The sequence below is a fragment of the Eumetopias jubatus genome, unplaced genomic scaffold (genome assembly GCF_037043125.1).
Source record: "Eumetopias jubatus isolate StellerSeaLion01/CBP00866 unplaced genomic scaffold, mEumJub1_p1.0 scaffold_105, whole genome shotgun sequence".
Classification (NCBI taxonomy): Eukaryota; Metazoa; Chordata; class Mammalia; order Carnivora; family Otariidae; genus Eumetopias; species Eumetopias jubatus.
In genome coordinates this window covers 49179-63132 of record NW_028274911.1, presented here as the reverse complement: position 1 = coordinate 63132, position 13954 = coordinate 49179, and the positions used below count along the sequence as shown (strand labels likewise).

The window sequence follows — 13954 nt, the reverse complement described above, 5'->3', positions numbered from 1 at the left end:
TGTTTCTCCTCAGGTAAGGGCCATTGATCTACCCAAACTGGCCGGGTGGTGGTCCATTCTATCGGTAGGGCATGAGGTCGGATCAATGACCCTGGGAAAAACCCAGGCCCGTTCTATCATATTTGGGGACATAGCAAAGAGGCTCAACGTTACCTTGAAGCCCCTTGCCAAGCCCTTTTCCTGGTTCATAGCCCATGTTACACATAATATTTTTCACAACCTGATTTTGGAACACCTGTGGGATATTGGTGGTCTCCAAGGTTAGCCCCATTTCTGAGAGTATATCTCGCCCCCACAGGTTGAGGTCTATGTCAAGAACAAAAGGTTGGAAAGTTCCCGACAGACCATCATCAGATTTCCAAATAAGATGATTGGAGCTTATCTTGGGTGCTGAGGCCAATCCTACTCCCCTTATAGGGGTGATGGCGTCCTGCAAGGGCCAGGAGGAAGGCCATTGTTTCTGAGTCAATACAGAGACATCGGCCCCCGTGTCTATGAGTCCCTGGAAAATCTTACCATTGATAGACAGAGTTAATAGGGGTTTATCTTTTGTAATCTTTTGTAACCAATAGGCATCAGTTGACCCAAAGCCTTTAGATCCTCGCTTAGCTTTCAATGATGGATTATCTGTGTCCAAACGGGGAAGTAGTATCAATTGGGCAATGGGCACACTAGGTTGCAAAGTTATAGTGCCTTGTTGTAAGCTAACCATTATTTTAATTTCCCCATTGTAATCTTCATCAATGACTCCTGGATATACTATTAAGCCTTTAAGGGTCCAACTAGACCTACTCAATAGTAAGCCCCATGTGTTTGGGGGGAGAGGTCCCCATATCCCTGTACTTATTGGCTGAGGGGGCATGCCAGCTTCTAAATAAACAGAACTATTTGGGGCCAGATCTAATCCTGCACTGGCTGGGGTGCCTCGGTGAAGGGATTCAATCCCAGGGAGGTCGGCCGTGTTGGCTCTGACCTCAGAGATGGGGGAGAGAGCATTGCCGCTATTGTTTGGTGGGGCTGCGGGAAGCCCCGTTGGGAGTTTCCCTGCTGCAGGGGGCGGCCAAAGCGGTCAGTTTTTGATCGACACTCATTGGCCCAGTGCCGTCCCCGCATACACCTGGGACATACAGAAGGTGGCTGTGGCTTATTAGGGGGGTTCCCCAAGGGAAAGTTGAAAGATGGGGCTTGCCTTGAGCCTTTAGGGCACTCATTACGAAAGTGTCCAAGTTCCCCGCATAGAAAGCAGGGCATGCGAGCTTTAGAATTCATTGGGGACTTTCCCTTTTGTTTTTTAAGAAGTTGTGTATGCAGCTGCTGCGGAGGAATTCCTCGAAGGGCTGCTGCTAAGGTCACTCCTTGTACATAACTGGGACCAATGTCTCACATAGCCGCAAAAAATCCTCAAGGGTGCCCGTGGACTTCCAAGGCCTTATGGCCGCTTGGCATGCTGAATTGGCATTCTCAAAGGCTAGCTGCTTCACTATAATAGTTCCTGCCTCTCCGTCCACAACAATCCTACTTACAGCTTGCAAAAGCCGTGAAACAAAATCTTGATAGCGTTCATCGGGTCCCTGTCTTATTTTAGATAATTCCTCTGTCCTTGTGCCAGTGGTCGGTAACTTTTTCCATGCAGTCAAAACAGCCTCATTGATTTGAACATAGGCAATCTCAGGGAAATGTATTTGGTTACCCACTTCATAATAAGCCCCAATACCAGCCAACATCTCATATGTGACAGGGATTTGGTACCTTTTGTTATAGATAGCCAGATTGTTACATTTTTCCTCGAATTCGGCCTTCCACAACAAATAATCTCCCCCACTAAGGCAAGCCCGGGCAACAACCTTCCAATCTCCCGGGCAAAGAGCTTCTCTGGTGAGGTTTTCCATCATAGATAGGGTAAAGGGAGCAGTGGCTCCGTACTGACTACAGGCAGCCTTTAAGTCTTTTAACATTTTAAAATTTAAGGCAGTATATGTCCGTTGGCCTCCCTGCAAGGTTACTGGGTAGGCATTAAATTCTCCCACGTCTTCTCCTGCCTGCTGCGCTGTTAGTAAAGTCCTCTGCAAAGGGCTAATGCCGGACACAGGGGACTTGGCAGCGCTCTGCTGATTGGTCATAATGGGAAAAGCCTGCAGCATGCTAGTTTGAGTGCACCTAGTCACGGAATTAATCCCTTGACCAGAGGTTGTGACTGCAGGCAGGACCGATTTCAACGATGTGGGCATAGTCAGAATGGGGTCATCATCAAGATAAACATCATCGTCGCCAAATTCATCCCCACCACTCTGAGCCTTAGGGGCTTTCCCCGCCAAGGGCATAGGCGGTGGTGGAGGAGGGAAAGGATCCCGGGTGGGTAAGTTGACATCATCGCCCAGGATCTCAAAAGAGGATACCCCAGTGGGAGTCAGGGGTACTTTAATAGGATCTTTTTCCTCATCTTCAACCCATGATTTTAAAGATATCAGCTCAATTTTTTGTTGTGGCTCCAGGATTTCACAAATATGAGACCAGAGGCCCATTGTATTGGGCGGCAAGGCACCGGAGCCCCGCAACTTTATTTGATTTTTCATCTCTTGGCCCACCCGTCTCCAATCCTCTGGGTTTGCTGTTCCTTCTAGTGGGAACCAAGGGCACAAAACTTTTATGTTCCTGAAAAATTCCTGCAGTGTGGAGGAAGACACCTTATGCCCTCTCTCTGCCAATAAAATCTGCAGGGTCCGCAGAAAATATGCATGACTAGCGGACTGACTTTGTCCCATAATTTCTTACTCCTGTCGTGCCGGTTAAACGACCGGTTCTCTTACCTGGTTGCTTGCGACGTCAGTGTCCAGGATCCTCTTTCATGTGCTCAGGTCCCTGTTCGGGCACCACTTGCCACGGCCCGCGTGCAAGGTCGAACAGGGGTGAGGGTAAGAGAATGAAACATAAAAGTATGGGAACAGGAGGGTTGCCCACGGGGATGCCGCGAGCAACAACTTTATTCTTACTTACACACTTTTTATAAGTTCAGGTTAGATAACAGTAGGACATAAACAAGTTCCACAGTTTTCTCCCTGCCCTCTCCTGGCTCCGTCTCAAGTTTTTGGTCCAAGGCCAGGTTCCTCAAGGACATAGTTTCCTCCCATGCCTTCAAAGGGCCTGGTGTGCTATTTTTCAGGGCTTATCAATAACACTGTGGCTTTCTTGGCCTGTATACAACTCAAGCTAGCCAGTACAACATGTTTTTGTATGGGGGCAGTCAGGTGGCCATGGTTCAAAGGGATCAGGGAGCCTTTGCTCTACCCCATTAACCCCTTTGTTGCTCATGGCTCCCGACACGCCGGCTGTTTCCCCTAGGAGGGTTTGGCAGTGAAACTGCAAGGATGCTCCTTGTCCCTTTCATTATGCAGGATGGATTGCCTGTCCGGCGTCAGGTTGTGCAATGGATGATCTGTAGGACGTGGCCTTGCCCTTTCCATGGCGGGCGGAGGCACATGAGGCTCTAGGAGGGAAGGTTTGAGATCGGTGAGATCATGAGAGAGCGGTCTTCACAGTCCTCTTTTTTATTTAGGATTTTATTGATTTATTGTGAGAGAGAATGAGAGATAGCACGAGAACGAAGAGGGTCAGAGGGAGAAGCAGACTCCCCGCTGATCAGGAGCCCGGCGTGGGACTCGATCCGGGACCCCAGGACCATGACCCGAGCCAAAGGCAGCTGCTTAACCAACTGAGCCACCGAGGCGCCCTTCTTTTCACCTTCTTGTTCTGTAAATGCCAGGTTGCCGGCCTGCGGGCCCCTGGCTCTGCTTGTGCGGCTCAAATGAAAGTGTGACTTCATAATCCGCAGCGGGAACTCAACAGATACCATGTTGGCGCATGGTCTGAAGGGGTCCTAGGCTGGGCCATTTGGGGGACCGCAGGGTAGTCCACTACGCTTGTGCCGTTTGGTAGGGTGTTGCCAAGAATGTAAAGCTTGGGGGAAGAGGTGGGCACAGGTTCCCCCTCATCTTAGCATCTCCCGCCAACCCTCAAGCAACAGCGTGACGTTGAGGCCCAGCCAGGAGAGAAGGGTGAGGCGGGGGTGGGTCGGATGATTAGGGATATCAGGGAGCCCCAGATGTCAGGAGTCAATTGGACACGTGGGCGTCAGGGCCAGGGTCCCCAAGGGGAAAGCAGGTAGCCGGGAGAACTCAGAAAAAACCACGCTAGCGTCACTTTTGACTGCTCAGACAAGACCACAATCACATCCTGTCTAGCAGCCTCTACAGGGGTGACCTTTTCAGCACGACCTGAAACAAAGTCAATAACCATGAAACATCGGTCGCTGTCACAAGCTGAGGCACTTAGTCCCCAGATGTCAGCCCAAGCGACTCATCAGCAGGGGAGAAGGGGGCGTGATCCAAGCCCTTACTGGCCACACCTTGGCAGCGAATCCAAAGGGGGTCCACTCTTCAAGAACTGGAAAGAGCTCAAAAGAACCCCCAAGTCTGAATCGGAACCCGGCAGCCCTCTCGGGGAGCTTTGTACTCTGGCTCAATAAACTTTGCCCTGCTGCCCAGCGCTCTTTGTCTGGTCTACCTCTTCCTACCTCGAAGCGGTGTGGCCAAGAACCCGGGCACTAAGGCAAAAAACTCCTGTAACCCAGAGTGCTTTACTGCATCTACGTTGAACGTACCTTCTTCGGGGCTCTCCCTACTCACAGTTACAGTAATCACCTTACCCTGGCGGGAGCAAGTTGCCATGTAACAGGGACATGGTTAGTGCAAGGCGCAAGGGGCCTGCTCCCGACTGTGTGTCTTGACTCCACGGAAGGGCACCCTACAGCTTCCAAGATACAGCCCTGTGCGTGTCAGCCAAGGAACTGAAACAGATGCCTGCTTGTCACATTTGTCTTTGGGGCCCCATAGGCAACGTAGAGTACTTCCATATGCAAATCCCTCTCTGGTGTTTGTTATGCATGTACTTTACGGGGATGCCTATTTCAGAATAGCAACTTGACTTAACGGACTCACGGAGGAACTTCATTTTGGCCGGCCGGACTCTCCTTAGCATAGAGCCCCGCCTCCCACCTCCATTCCACACCCACACCTCCGGAGCACTGACTTATCCTCTCACCCCTACTCCTTATGTGTGATGAACATTTTCTGGGTCATGGATGCAGAACATCGCCTGCACATTATAATAGTTTTTCCTCTGAAACCTGTCGAATGTATCACGCACCGCCTTCTGGCCTCTGCGCATCCGAAGTGGAAGCAGGCTCTTCCTCTCCCTGAGGAGCCCCGGTGTTTGGTGGGTCAGTCCCACCTCCGTATGCTGCCGAGAAATGCATCTTTGCCTCGCTGGCCCAGTGGCCTGGGCCTCTCTTTGGAGCGTGCCTTCTGCTATGGGCGCATTGGGTTCCTTGAATGTGCAGAGTCAGCCTTGTTGGGCAACTTGCAAAGGCCTGTCATGTTAGGTCTTCATGCACTTGCTGCGTGACTAACTCCCTCCCAACTCTCTCTGGCGTTCCCGACTCGTGCCTGTCCACGGTGGGCATGAGGGTTTCCCGCAGACCTCTGAGAAGCCTTCACTTCATCTCTTTGGGGCTTTGCCTCTCCATCTCACCCCGCATGACCTCGTGGGATCTGTCTGCAGGTCCACGGGTGCTTTCAGATCTCCTCTTGACGTCCAGGGAGGAATGTTTCCTTTCAGGTTGTGGGCTTCACAATGTACAGAATTCAGCCTCCCTCCCTGGCTCCGCCCATAATCGCTCCCTCGCTCTCTCCCTCCCCCTCCCTCCCTCCCTGTCCCCAGGCCTCCCTCCTCCTATGCCCTCCTCTCTCCCACACACCCCTCCTCTCACTCCCTGTTCCTCTCCCTCTTTCCACCCTCTGTCCTCATCTCCTTCTCCACATCGCTCCCGCTCTTCCCCCCTCCCTGTCTAGGCCACGTCCCCCAGTCTTCTCGATCTCCAAGGATGCGCTGTTTTGGTGCACTATTTCCTTGGAACCCTCCTTTAGTGTCTTGGGCAAGTTTACACGAGCTAATTCGGTTTGGACTATTGCAGCAAACCCACAGTCTGGGCTGCGTCACGGACAGTCTCAGAAAATTGTGCTTCTCCACCCCCCAGACGGCCAGGCCGTTGTTATCCCTGCAAGGTCTCTGGTTTGCGTCGACGAGTAGAGTTTGTATCAGTGACGCGCTACCGCCCAGAACCCTGCACTTCACCCCAAGGAAGTCCCTCCTGCCACCTTACGGTCAAAACCTCCCCTCTCACCATGGGAGGCCTGACCCATTCCTCTTAGGTACTTGAGGCCCTCCCAAGATGCAACACCAATGCCCTCGGGCTTGCCGCCACCCAGTGGGCATTCCTGGCATCTAAGGGGGAGTGCATCGTACATACTCTGGTATGCCTCCCTGCAGCGGACCGGCATGAGATGTGGGACTATCGAGAAGGAACGCGTGAGTACTGGAGAAGGGGCAGGCTGTGCTACCAATGCGCAATTTGCCATCCCCTCCCTGACTGTCAGTCCACTCAATGACAGAAAGACCAAGGAAGATCTCGCAGCAGAGCTGGGGCAGCCAAGACAGCCACAGCGCCTCAGGAAGGCGGATTAAAGCAGGTTCCGTGCACCATTATGCCTGAGCTTGGCCATCCCTGGCAGTTATATTGAGGCGGGAAGGAAGACACAGGGAAAGGGAGCATTGACGTCAGACAAGGAGGGAGAAAGCAAAGATGAAGGGCCAGGCAGAGGAATGTACATTGGGAGCGAATCCTACCAGTGGCTTTGAGGAAAGGACACAGCCAGAGTTACTCTTCAGGCTACCTGGGCAGCCCATTAGAATGCCAAAGTGTCCCAATCCCGGGCCTGACCTGGGCTGTGCCAGTGGTTGTGTGAGCACGGAGGTGGCCTCGGATCTTGGCTCCTTGCTCATGCCAGGCCAATTATCTGTGTGCGGTTCATCTCTTTTTAGGAGAGACGGGTCTTTGGGGCGGGGAGGACCCAGGATGCCGAATCCTCCTGGGCTGCCTCCTCATTCCTTCCCACACCGGGTGGGTAAAGGGGTGGAAACCATGTGGACAGCCATGTGGCAGTGGTTGGAGCACCAGCTGATGACTTCAGGGCTTCGCCCCGGCGTGACTAAGAAGGGGCCGGTGAGGTTCTGGGGCATCGGGGAGTCACACTATTGAGCCGCTGGGTTTGAATTCCCCGGTGCCAGCAGCGTGTTCCCAGGGGAACTGATGAGAAGGTAAACACGAGGTTTGTGATAGCAGGGACCTCCCGGGCATGGCCTGCGAGGTGTCAACGAAGAAAATGGTCAGGGTCCAGGCAAGGACAGCAACCCTGAGGCTATGCTATGTAGCGGTGGCCTGGCTCTGGCTAGGCGAGGGGTGGGGCCGGTTGCAGCCACGCCCACCGCCGTGCCACTGGTTGGTCCACTGGGCTGCTCAGTATCCTGGGCGTGAGGGGGAGGTAACATCCCGCCAAGGCCACTTAGGTGCCGGGAGCGCCCTCCCCCATGCCACACAGATGCCACCAGACCCGAAGCCTTTGTGCGCATGCATCCCCCAGGCCTGCGGCCTCCGATGTGTGTCCACCTCCAAGCATGGGCCGCAGAGCTTCAATTGTCCGGCGCTTGCCGGAGCCAGGTGCTTGCCCCTCCAGCTCCTTCCATCCGTGGCTATTGCGCTTGCTGTCCAGGGACCCATGGAGAGCGAGGCATGGTCCGGGGAAGGCGGGGCTCCCCCGGAATCCTGGACCACCTTAGTCCACAGAGGGGGCCGTGAGGTGTCGGGGGCCCGTGGGGAGGCAGGCAACTGGCGCGAGGCGGGGGCGCCACAGGCCCTAGGTTCGGGGGTCACGGCGGCAGAGGCTGTGCAGGAGGCTGAGCCCTGGCAGCGACGAGGCGAGGCCAGCCCAGGGGAGGAGTTGGTGCTCGTGGCGGAGGATATCATGGCGGTGGTGGGGGTCGTGGCGGTGGAAGACGAGGAGGCGGCTCAAGCAGAACAGGACGAGAAGCTGCAGGAGCTGGGGCAGGAGGAGCCAGTGCTGGGTCCCGAGCCAGCCGGGGCCCCACTGGCTGCGCTGGAGGTTGTTCAGTTAGCACTCAGCTCTGAGGATGCCCAAGCTACCAGGGCCTACGTGCGACTCAAGCGCAGGAGGAATGAGAGGCGGAGTTCTCACCTGGCTCGCTGGAGGACCATCATCCAGTGCATCCCAGGCCGTATCCTTCCTCCGGCTGGTGGGGCTTGGTTGCTGTGGAGGAGCACTGGGAAGAGGGCAGCAGCAGAGCCACGGCCACGGCCATGGGTGCCGGGGGGAAGGGTTTCTAACCCCCTTCCTGGATGGGAGTGGGCTCAGGATCCCTATAATGCACAGCACAGGAAGGCGGTTGGGGCGGGGCTGAGAACGCAGGGGCTGAGACCTGTCCAGACCATGTGTGAGCAGAAGTGCAGGCGGAAGCTTTGGGCATGCAGCTCTCCCAACAGGCTTTCGGGGTTCAGGGAACATGGCTCAAAACACTTTGACAAGCAGTGTAGCCCAAATCCCACTTGGCTCAGACCAGATTTTGGAAGGAAACGTTTGCTGGGTACATGGGGATGACGAGGAGGCTGCCCGCCACCCCTTCCCTGTCCTTCAGAACTTGCGTGGTTTTCCAAAGAGTTCAGGGCAGACCCACAATCTCGTCCGCATGCTGGTTGGCAAGTCAGTCAGCGGGCCGCCCCGCTTCAGCAAACCGCGGGAACTCAGACACGGCGCTACTGGGGTGCTATAAACTCTGTCTCCACAAGCCCCACACAGTCAGGCCGGGGCCCCAGGCCCAGGCGCCTATACGCACCTTTCCTCCCTGCCTGTCTCTCCCCCTCTGTGTCCTCGCCCGCCCCCTCGCTCTGTCCTCTCTGCCCTCCCCCTGTGTCCCTTCCTCCCTGTGTGGGGTCTCTCTGTCCCTGTCTCTCTTTTCTTTCCCTCCTGCCCCCACCTACCCCTTTCCCTCCCTCTCTCACTGACTCTCCCAGGACCACCCTTTGTACTGTGGGTGCGCAGCCGTGCTCCAGGTGAGCCGAGAGGCACCCTCCTGGGAACAGGAGGCCCCTCAAATTTATGGGGCCTCAGGCAAACACACAAGCAAACACAGCCGTGAGCGTGGGACAGAGCACATCCAGCCATCCAAAGAAGTGACTGCCTGCAGGCCACAGGCACATGCCAGGGGCACTTGGGAACAGAGAGCAATCAGGCCCTTGGCCTTGCCCTGTCGTGCGCAGGGTGCCTCAGTGGTGCTGGAATGCAAGGAACTCCCAGGTTTGAGCAGGTGGGAAGAAAGTGCAGGAGGTGAGGAGGTTGGGAGGCCGGCATAGCCTGGTGTTTCTGCACATGCAATGTTTGGGTCCCTTGCTCTCAGCCGGGAAGGGCTGGGTCACTCCTGACTTTCCTTTCGTAGCATGTGCCGGCGAGGCTCCTTGACTCAAGCCAGATCCTGAATCACCCCAAGATATCAGCCATGATGGGTGACCAGGACAGAGACATGCTCAGCTCCATGACCAATTTGGAGGCGAGTCCTGGCGGATGGAAGCTGGTGGAGGCCCTGTGGCAGATTGGTTTGAGCAGGAGGGGCCCGGCAAAGTGATTCAGAGTGGCAGCCAGGCAAGCAGCTAGGGATATGTAGAGGACACGTTCCCACGTGTCCTCCTCTTTCTTCGGCGGGGCAGGTGGTGGAATTGGGCCGTCCCAAGGCCTGCTGCATGTTGATGTTTTCTTTGAGAACAAACCCTACTGCCAGAACAAAGAGATCATTAAGGAGTATCATGTTACAATTGCTGGTAAGAGTGGGTTTGAGCTTCGAGTATGTTGGGGGCGGGTGGGGGGGCTCTTGGGAGCGGGAGGTGAGTTGCGTGGGTGGACCCCAGTGGGGGCCAGGGGCCGGACCCGGACCAGGAGTGAAAGAGCCTGGGAGGTTGAGAGGGAGAGAGGGCGAGGGGTTGTGGATCCTAGGCCATGGAGAGGCTCTCCAAAACTTTCCTCTTCTTCAGGATATAGGGCACCTGGTTCCACTCCAGTCCAGTGATTCTGGGACTATGAATGTGGAAATGTCAGCCGCAGGCACAACACCACGAGCCTTAACTTTTTCAACTGGTTGTGTGACCAGAGTGCCCAGGGTCTACCAGGATCGCCAAGGTGGGGCCCCTGTGGCCTTGCTCAGCCGGGGTGATGCCCGAGTCCCCGCTGCCTGGGACCTGGGCCCTGGCCCGGTGCTCAGGTGGCCTATTTCCCGTAACAGGTCGTCATCGAGGACCTGTGGCCCAATCCCCTGTAGTACTACCCGAGGCAGGAAGGCAGCCAAAGGTAATGAACTGAGAGGAGGGCCTATCAGTGAGGAGCCAGAGGGGCTGGGCCCTGACATGTGTGTGTGGCAGTTGCTGGGGAACAGGCAGGTTGATGACGGAGAAACTGAGGCTCAGGGGAGCCTGGTCCCCAGTTCACCCAGTTCACCTGTGCCCGTCGACCCTCTCTCAGGCCTCCTGCCACTCGTTCAGTTGGTGAAATCTTCCCAGTCTTTGGGAGTGGGGCTCCCTTGTTCCATTCCTGCTCCTGTGCCCAGAATCCCAGACTTCCTTCCATGTTCCGACCACCCTGTGCCCTCGACAGCCACATGGCCATTCCTGGGAATGCCACTGCGCCTTGTGCGGGAGGCTCGTGTTGCCCTAGCTGAGGCGGAAGAGGGAACCCACGAGGACAGAGGACACCCTAAACACCGCCTTCGCTATCCTTTGTATTATGAAATTTCACGAATCACTAACGTATGTACCTGTGTGTGTGTGTGTGTGTGTGTGTGTGTGTGTGTTGGTGGCATAGCAGCTACGTGGACGTGTATACTGCAGAGCATCAGAATCTGAGCAACAAGAAGTCGAGGAGGCATCCACCGCTGTGAGAGAGGGTTGGAGGAATCTACGTGGTGCTCTGCCTGCACAGGACAGAAATGTGCAAAAGGATCACAAGTGGCAGCTCTGGAGAGTATCCAGGACCTATCTAGGGAAGGCGAGAGAGGCATAAACGAGTTAGGAAACTCTTTGCGTCTGTGTGTGCGTTTGTACTTGGAGCCCGGACATGGCGAGGAGGCAGTGAGCCTAGCGGGACCCTCCAACCCATGGCCTCTGGGATTCCATGTGTGGCGGTGATGTTCAGCATGGGGGCAGGGCAGGGCAGGGCTCGGCCTGCCGACAGAGCACCGTCTATCCTTGGCACGGTCAAGGAGGAGGACGGAAAAAGGCAGACCTCTGTTCATGGGAGCCTTGTCCTTTAGGGCAGGGCACACAAGTGGGGAAGCGTCCTGGTGAGCGGGGCCCTGGTGACTGCAGGTGCCGCTATGTGTTGACACCGCTTGGGGAGCTTGGCGCAGTTCCTTGCTCCTGGGAACGTGCCCCACACTCCTGTGATATGTTCCCATGCATTCGTCTGGTCAGGAGCACGGCAAAACCCACGTGTCCCGGGAGGAGTAAGGAGGAGGCCATTCCTGGCGCTCCCTGTGATCCACACGGCCCTCCTGCACCGCACCATGTGCTGACAGTGGTGTGTTGCCATCTCCATTCCTTTGTGTCGAGCCCAAGTTTGTTGGTGTGTGTCTTGTGCGTGTGTTTGCATGAAGTCATGTGTGTGTTGCGTGTCGCTGTGTGTTTCCAGGCAGGTGTGAGTGTGTGTAGCCCCTGGCCCATGCCTGTGTGTTGAGACTGTATGCGTGTCTCTCGTGTTTCCAGGCATTTGCATGTGCACACGTGTGTATGAGTCTGTGTGTATGCTCCGGTCAGCGAAAGAGAGGGACTGCGGGATTTCCAGCTCTGCCAATTATGAAGCAAATGGCTAGAGACCGAGGGCAGCCACATCCCTCTGGACACACAGGCCTCGTGTGCATTTCGTGGTTCTTCACCGGTCTGTCTTCTCTGTCGATGCACTGACGCACAGGGGCCAAGTCAAGGAGGGAGGAGTTGGAGTTGTCAGGCGGGTGAGAGGCACACCACCCATCTGTGCTGATTGCACAGATGGTTCCAGGTGTGGGAAATAGCTAGGGGTTTCAGTCTCTTTCCCGGGCCGCACACCTCTTCTCGTGTGGCCCCTCTCACCTTCCCTCCCTGGGAAAGGCAATGCCAGATGTCTGTCGTTGCAAGAATGTCACCCAGGAGTGGGAGTGGACATGGACAGCATCCACATAAAGGGCCAACAGATGAAAACCATGGTCCAAAGACTGTGGGGGCCCATATGAAACCCACTCTGGTGGAGACACATAGAGACACGGTCGGGGACTCTAACTGTATATATGTGTATGCTTCTCCTGACTGAGACGGGGGGTCAGTGAAAAAGCCACTTTAGTCGGTGATGCCTGGAGAGACAGGCTGGCATTGGCACCAGACCAACAGCCCCAAGCCTATTTTGCTGGCTCGAAACCACACTTGGGCATCTCTCAGCACATTTGTGGACCAGCTCTGGGGTTGGGATGGCCTGGCTTGATCATCAGCTCACGGTCTGACCCGGCTGGCCCAGAGCAGAGAATGCTAGGGAGGATGTGTTCCCTCTGCAGCCCAGACTAGCCAGGAACCCCTTCCCGGGGCATTCATGCTATTTGCAGAATGCAAGGCAAGATGCTACCTCTCTGGTGGGGCACGCATTGTAGCTGCCTGTTGCCTAGGTGTTGTTCTCAGCTCCTTGCCGCCTGGCTTTCCAAAGAGTGGGCACTGAGGTCACCAAGCCAGCAGTCAGCAGCCACGTGCTGCTTTCTCCACAGGGTTGACCCGGACTTCCTCTTCAGGGCAGGGCATCTGAGTGCCATTTGCTGGATGCTCTTGGCTCTGGGAAATGCATGCCTCCCTCTGTCCTCCATGCCAAACACACTGCATGTCTCTGTGAATGTGTGAGTGTGTGTTTGTGTGGGCACCCAGTTTGCCACCTTTTCCAGAGTCACCAGCCTGGCTGCCGGTCCCTGAGGGGGAGAGGGCTTTGATTGCCTGAGAAAAGAGATGTTCCAAGACGCATCTGCATCTTCCGTCCGGAAGCCTTTAGGTTCCAGTGGCCCTGTGGCCACAGGGCAGAAAAAGTGCGTCGGAAGACAAAGTCGAAGAGGCGGACAGAGAGGAGAGCGTGAGGAAAGGGCAGGCGGACCGGGAGACAGAGCGCTCTTCCTCGTTTTCTCCTGACCAGCAGAGGGCATGCACTGGGACAAACTGTAGCCGCACATTTCGCCCGAGGAGGCAGATGGCTTCGGGGCCTCTGTGCCCTGAAATCGCACTATGAATACTCCAGTGCCTGGGCTGACTATTTCCACGCACACTGGACCACCTTCCGGGTGGTGCACACAGTGTCCTGAGTCTTAACAGGGCTCTATTCGGGAAGAGCGAGGGACACCTTCGCATTCTCCGTACAAAATCCAGGCAGAGGGCGCGCCCAATGAGGACGCGGTAGGGGCGGGGGCTGGGGGGTGGTGTGGAGGTGATGTTGGGTGGGGAGCGTGGGGGTGGGACGGGGGGGTCGGTGCTGCTGGGAGCCGGAGCCCACCGGGAGGAGGAGCACCGGCAGGCTCCCTGGCTGGCTGGCTGGCTCTGGTGCGGGCGAGGGGTGGGGCCGCCGGCGGCCACGCCCACCGCCCTGACACTGGTTGGATCCGAGGGCCGGCCCGCATCCTGGGCGTGGCTCGGGGACTCCATCCAGCCATGGTCGCTTGAGAGCCCCGGCCACCTCTGCCCTTTGGACACCTGGCCCCAGGCCCTTGTGCGCATACGTCCCAGAGTCTGGCGGCCTCCAGGAGACTGCAATCGGTCGCCGTCAGTGGGCGTCAGAGCTCCACTTGCGGAGCCGCCTGCGGTGGCCTGCGCTCACACCTCCAGCCCTTCCCTCCGCAGCTGCCCCGGCGAGGCAGTGTCCGGGGGTGGCGAGGCGGGGTTCGGGGAGGCTGGAGGTCCCCAGAATCCTGGACCCGCCTCAGTCGGGGAAGGGGCCGTTCACGAGGC

General features: G+C 56.3%; 1 protein-coding gene across 1 annotated transcript; it reads right to left on the bottom strand.

The window, feature by feature from the left end:
* Positions 1 to 1001: 1001 nt before the first annotated feature.
* LOC148161640 (endogenous retrovirus group K member 7 Gag polyprotein-like) lies at positions 1002 to 2813 on the bottom strand. Its single transcript, XM_088020682.1, has 2 exons — positions 1691 to 2813; positions 1002 to 1117 (listed from the first exon to the last, which is right to left on the bottom strand). The coding sequence occupies exons 1-2, from the start codon at positions 2760 to 2762 to the stop codon at positions 1002 to 1004; spliced, it is 1188 nt and encodes a 395-aa protein (XP_087876808.1). The 5' UTR covers positions 2763 to 2813.
* Between the last annotated feature and the right edge of the window lie 11141 nt (positions 2814 to 13954).